At 46.1% G+C, this 6,000-nt stretch overlaps 1 protein-coding gene across 1 annotated transcript in view; it reads right to left on the bottom strand.

The window, feature by feature from the left end:
- Positions 1-553: 553 nt before the first annotated feature.
- The window catches only part of LOC115359226 (flocculation protein FLO11), a 24,825-nt gene continuing 19,378 nt past the window's right edge, over positions 554-6,000 (bottom strand). Inside the window, exons 15-23 of the mRNA XM_030051584.1 lie at positions 5,624-5,759; positions 4,934-5,116; positions 4,244-4,399; positions 3,555-3,710; positions 2,865-3,020; positions 2,175-2,330; positions 1,485-1,640; positions 795-950; positions 554-657 (exon numbers count right to left, since the gene is read on the bottom strand). Of these exons, the coding sequence (XP_029907444.1) occupies positions 554-657; positions 795-950; positions 1,485-1,640; positions 2,175-2,330; positions 2,865-3,020; positions 3,555-3,710; positions 4,244-4,399; positions 4,934-5,116; positions 5,624-5,759 (1,359 nt within the window). The remainder of the gene's footprint in view (positions 658-794; positions 951-1,484; positions 1,641-2,174; positions 2,331-2,864; positions 3,021-3,554; positions 3,711-4,243; positions 4,400-4,933; positions 5,117-5,623; positions 5,760-6,000) is intronic.

Genomic DNA, 6,000 nt, shown 5'->3' with positions numbered 1-6,000 from the left:
GTGAACTGCTGAATATCAGCTTTGTTGTTGGTCCAGTTTGTTGAAGCAACAGGATTCGATTGAGTCAGCGGTGTGACATTGGGAGAGACTGTAGAAGCTGTACCGATAGTCACTGTGGCACTTGAGATTGGGTTGACTGTCGCTGTTGATTCAGTGGTCGCTGGTGACAGTACATTAGCGGTGATTGTGGGAGCTGGGAGTGGATACCACATTCTCTGTTTTCTGCTGTGCGGTGGTGGTCTCTGGTGTGGAGAAGATCTCTGCAGGTGGTGTTTTTTCAGATGGAGCTGATGGAGTTGTGTCAGTCAAATATTGTGTCCTAGTGGTAATAGAGTTTGTGGATTTGATTCGTTGAGTGGATGAAATTGTCACTGCTTCTGTTACTGCTGTGGCTGCATCAGTACTAAATGATGTAGATTGTGGCTCTGTTGTTGTAGAAAATTGTGTTGAAGATGTTGGTGGGCTGCTAAAGGAAGGTGCACTGGACACCTTTGCTGTTGTAACATTTGATGTCGTGATCGTCACGGACACATGTGGAGAGGATGTCGTTTGCTCACGGGTTTGTGCAGAGCCATTGCTTTGAGGGGTTGAGGGCTGTGTTGAAGGTGAAGTTGTTTCTGACTGATTTGCTTCTGTGGTTGCAGTAGAGTGTGTCTCCTTTGTAGGGGAAAGCGTGATTATTGAGGATACTTGTGAACTGCTGAATATCAGCTTTGTTGTTGGTCCAGTTGTTGAAGCAACAGGATTCGATTGAGTCAGCGGTGTGACATTGGGAGAGACTGTAGAAGCTGTACCGATAGTCACTGTGGCACTTGAGATTGGGTTGACTGTCGATGTTGATTCAGTGGTCGCTGGTGACAGTACATTAGCGGTGATTGTGGAGCTGGGAGTGGATACCACATTCTCTGTTTTCTGCTGTGCGGTGGTGGTCTCTGGTGTGGAGAAGATCTCTGCAGGTGGTGTTTTTTCAGATGGAGCTGATGGAGTTGTGTCAGTCAAATATTGTGTCCTAGTGGTAATAGAGTTTGTGGATTTGATTCGTTGAGTGGATGAAATTGTCACTGCTTCTGTTACTGCTGTGGCTGCATCAGTACTAAATGATGTAGATTGTGGCTCTGTTGTTGTAGAAAATTGTGTTGAAGATGTTGGTGGGCTGCTAAAGGAAGGTGCACTGGACACCTTTGCTGTTGTAACATTTGATGTCGTGATCGTCACGGACACATGTGGAGAGGATGTCGTTTGCTCACGGGTTTGTGCAGAGCCATTGCTTTGAGGGGTTGAGGGCTGTGTTGAAGGTGAAGTTGTTTCTGACTGATTTGCTTCTGTGGTTGCAGTAGAGTGTGTCTCCTTTGTAGGGGAAAGCGTGATTATTGAGGATACTTGTGAACTGCTGAATATCAGCTTTGTTGTTGGTCCAGTTGTTGAAGCAACAGGATTCGATTGAGTCAGCGGTGTGACATTGGGAGAGACTGTAGAAGCTGTACCGATAGTCACTGTGGCACTTGAGATTGGGTTGACTGTCGATGTTGATTCAGTGGTCGCTGGTGACAGTACATTAGCGGTGATTGTGGAGCTGGGAGTGGATACCACATTCTCTGTTTTCTGCTGTGCGGTGGTGGTCTCTGGTGTGGAGAAGATCTCTGCAGGTGGTGTTTTTTCAGATGGAGCTGATGGAGTTGTGTCAGTCAAATATTGTGTCCTAGTGGTAATAGAGTTTGTGGATTTGATTCGTTGAGTGGATGAAATTGTCACTGCTTCTGTTACTGCTGTGGCTGCATCAGTACTAAATGATGTAGATTGTGGCTCTGTTGTTGTAGAAAATTGTGTTGAAGATGTTGGTGGGCTGCTAAAGGAAGGTGCACTGGACACCTTTGCTGTTGTAACATTTGATGTCGTGATCGTCACGGACACATGTGGAGAGGATGTAGTTTGCTCACGGGTTTGTGCAGAGCCATTGCTTTGAGGGGTTGAGGGCTGTGTTGAAGGTGAAGTTGTTTCTGACTGATTTGCTTCTGTGGTTGCAGTAGAGTGTGTCTCCTTTGTAGGGGAAAGCGTGATTATTGAGGATACTTGTGAACTGCTGAATATCAGCTTTGTTGTTGGTCCAGTTGTTGAAGCAACAGGATTCGATTGAGTCAGCGGTGTGACATTGGGAGAGACTGTAGAAGCTGTACCGATAGTCACTGTGGCACTTGAGATTGGGTTGACTGTCGATGTTGATTCAGTGGTCGCTGGTGACAGTACATTAGCGGTGATTGTGGAGCTGGGAGTGGATACCACATTCTCTGTTTTCTGCTGTGCGGTCGTGGTCTCTGGTGTGGAGAAGATCTCTGCAGGTGGTGTTTTTTCAGATGGAGCTGATGGAGTTGTGTCAGTCAAATATTGTGTCCTAGTGGTAATAGAGTTTGTGGATTTGATTCGTTGAGTGGATGAAATTGTCACTGCTTCTGTTACTGCTGTGGCTGCATCAGTACTAAATGATGTAGATTGTGGCTCTGTTGTTGTAGAAAAATTGTGTTGAAGATGTTGGTGGGCTGCTAAGGAAGGTGCACTGGACACCTTTGCTGTTGTAACATTTGATGTCGTGATCGTCACGGACACATGTGGAGAGGATGTCGTTTGCTCACGGGTTTGTGCAGAGCCATTGCTTTGAGGGGTTGAGGGCTGTGTTGAAGGTGAAGTTGTTTCTGACTGATTTGCTTCTGTGGTTGCAGTAGAGTGTGTCTCCTTTGTAGGGGAAAGCGTGATTATTGAGGATACTTGTGAACTGCTGAATATCAGCTTTGTTGTTGGTCCAGTTGTTGAAGCAACAGGATTCGATTGAGTCAGCGGTGTGACATTGGGAGAGACTGTAGAAGCTGTACCGATAGTCACTGTGGCACTTGAGATTGGGTTGACTGTCGATGTTGATTCAGTGGTCGCTGGTGACAGTACATTAGCGGTGATTGTGGAGCTGGGAGTGGATACCACATTCTCTGTTTTCTGCTGTGCGGTGGTGGTCTCTGGTGTGGAGAAGATCTCTGCAGGTGGTGTTTTTTCAGATGGAGCTGATGGAGTTGTGTCAGTCAAATATTGTGTCCTAGTGGTAATAGAGTTTGTGGATTTGATTCGTTGAGTGGATGAAATTGTCACTGCTTCTGTTACTGCTGTGGCTGCATCAGTACTAAATGATGTAGATTGTGGCTCTGTTGTTGTAGAAAATTGTGTTGAAGATGTTGGTGGGCTGCTAAAGGAAGGTGCACTGGACACCTTTGCTGTTGTAACATTTGATGTCGTGATCGTCACGGACACATGTGGAGAGGATGTAGTTTGCTCACGGGTTTGTGCAGAGCCATTGCTTTGAGGGGTTGAGGGCTGTGTTGAAGGTGAAGTTGTTTCTGACTGATTTGCTTCTGTGGTTGCAGTAGAGTGTGTCTCCTTTGTAGGGGAAAGCGTGATTATTGAGGATACTTGTGAACTGCTGAATATAAGCTTTGTTGTTGGTCCAGTTGTTGAAGCAACAGGATTCGATTGAGTCAGCGGTGTGACATTGGGAGAGACTGTAGAAGCTGTACCGATAGTCACTGTGGCACTTGAGATTGGGTTGACTGTCGATGTTGATTCAGTGGTCGCTGGTGACAGTACATTAGCGGTGATTGTGGAGCTGGGGGTGGATACCACATTCTCTGTTTTCTGCTGTGCGGTGGTGGTCTCTGGTGTGGAGAAGATCTCTGCAGGTGGTGTTTTTTCAGATGGAGCTGATGGAGTTGTGTCAGTCAAATATTGTGTCCTAGTGGTAATAGAGTTTGTGGATTTGATTCGTTGAGTGGATGAAATTGTCACTGCTTCTGTTACTGCTGTGGCTGCATCAGTACTAAATGATGTAGATTGTGGCTCTGTTGTTGTAGAAAATTGTGTTGAAGATGTTGGTGGGCTGCTAAAGGAAGGTGCACTGGACACCTTTGCTGTTGTAACATTTGATGTCGTGATCGTCACGGACACATGTGGAGAGGATGTAGTTTGCTCACGGGTTTGTGCAGAGCCATTGCTTTGAGGGGTTGAGGGCTGTGTTGAAGGTGAAGTTGTTTCTGACTGATTTGCTTCTGTGGTTGCAGTAGAGTGTGTCTCCTTTGTAGGGGAAGCGTGATTATTGAGGATACTTGTGAACTGCTGAATATCAGCTTTGTTGTTGGTCCAGTTGTTGAAGCAACAGGATTCGATTGAGTCAGCGGTGTGACATTGGGAGAGACTGTAGAAGCTGTACCGATAGTCACTGTGGCACTTGAGATTGGGTTGACTGTCGATGTTGATTCAGTGGTCGCTGGTGACAGTACATTAGCGGTGATTGTGGAGCTGGGGGTGGATACCACATTCTCTGTTTTCTGCTGTGCGGTCGTGGTCTCTGGTGTGGAGAAGATCTCTGCAGGTGGTGTTTTTTCAGATGGAGCTGATGGAGTTGTGTCAGTCAAATATTGTGTCCTAGTGGTAATAGAGTTTGTGGATTTGATTCGTTGAGTGGATGAAATTGTCACTGCTTCTGTTACTGCTGTGGCTGCATCAGTACTAAATGATGTAGATTGTGGCTCTGTTGTTGTAGAAAATTGTGTTGAAGATGTTGGTGGGCTGCTAAAGGAAGGTGCACTGGACACCTTTGCTGTTGTAACATTTGATGTCGTGATCGTCACGGACACATGTGGAGAGGATGTTGTTTGCTCACGGGTTTGTGCAGAGCCATTGCTTTGAGGGGTTGAGGGCTGTGTTGAAGGTGAAGTTGTTTCTGACTGATTTGCTTCTGTGGTTGCAGTAGAGTGTGTCTCCTTTGTAGGGGAAAGCGTGATTATTGAGGATACTTGTGAACTGCTGAATATAAGCTTTGTTGTTGATCCAGTTGTTGAAGCAACAGGATTCGATTGAGTCAGCGGTGTGACATTGGGAGAGACTGTAGAAGCTGTACCGATAGTCACTGTGGCACTTGAGATTGGGTTGACTGTCGATGTTGATTCAGTGGTCGCTGGTGACAGTACATTAGCGGTGATTGTGGAGCTGGGAGTGGATACCACATTCTCTGTTTTCTGCTGTGCGGTGGTGGTCTGTGGTGTGGAGAAGATCTCTGTAGGTGGTGTTTTTTCAGATGGAGCTGATGGAGTTGTGTCAGTCAAATATTGTGTCCTAGTGGTAATAGAGTTTGTGGATTTGATTCGTTGAGTGGATGAAATTGTCACTGCTTCTGTTACTGCTGTGGCTGCATCAGTACTAAATGATGTAGATTGTGGCTCTGTTGTTGTAGAAAATTGTGTTGAAGATGTTGGTGGGCTGCTAAAGGAAGGTGCACTGGACACCTTTGCTGTTGTAACATTTGATGTCGTGATCGTCACGGACACATGTGGAGAGGATGTAGTTTGCTCACGGGTTTGTGCAGAGCCATTGCTTTGAGGGGTTGAGGGCTGTGTTGAAGGTGAAGTTGTTTCTGACTGATTTGCTTCTGTGGTTGCAGTAGAGTGTGTCTCCTTTGTAGGGGAAAGCGTGATTATTGAGGATACTTGTGAACTGCTGAATATCAGCTTTGTTGTTGGTCCAGTTGTTGAAGCAACAGGATTCGATTGAGTCAGCGGTGTGACATTGGGAGAGACTGTAGAAGCTGTACCGATAGTCACTGTGGCACTTGAGATTGGGTTGACTGTCGATGTTGATTCAGTGGTCGCTGGTGACAGTACATTAGCGGTGATTGTGGAGCTGGGAGTGGATACCACATTCTCTGTTTTCTGCTGTGCGGTGGTGGTCTGTGGTGTGGAGAAGATCTCTGTAGGTGGTGTTTTTTCAGATGGAGCTGATGGAGTTGTGTCAGTCAAATATTGTGTCCTAGTGGTAATAGAGTTTGTGGATTTGATTCGTTGAGTGGATGAAATTGTCACTGCTTCTGTTACTGCTGTGGCTGCATCAGTACTAAATGATGTAGATTGTGGCTCTGTTGTAGAAAATTGTGTTGAAGATGTTGGTGGGCTGCTAAAGGAAGGTGCACTG

This window comes from Myripristis murdjan, chromosome 5, assembly GCF_902150065.1.
Source record: "Myripristis murdjan chromosome 5, fMyrMur1.1, whole genome shotgun sequence".
NCBI lineage: Eukaryota > Metazoa > Chordata > Actinopteri > Holocentriformes > Holocentridae > Myripristis > Myripristis murdjan.
The sequence above is the reverse complement of the archived record's forward strand: the minus strand, read 5'-3'. Positions and strand labels throughout refer to the sequence as shown.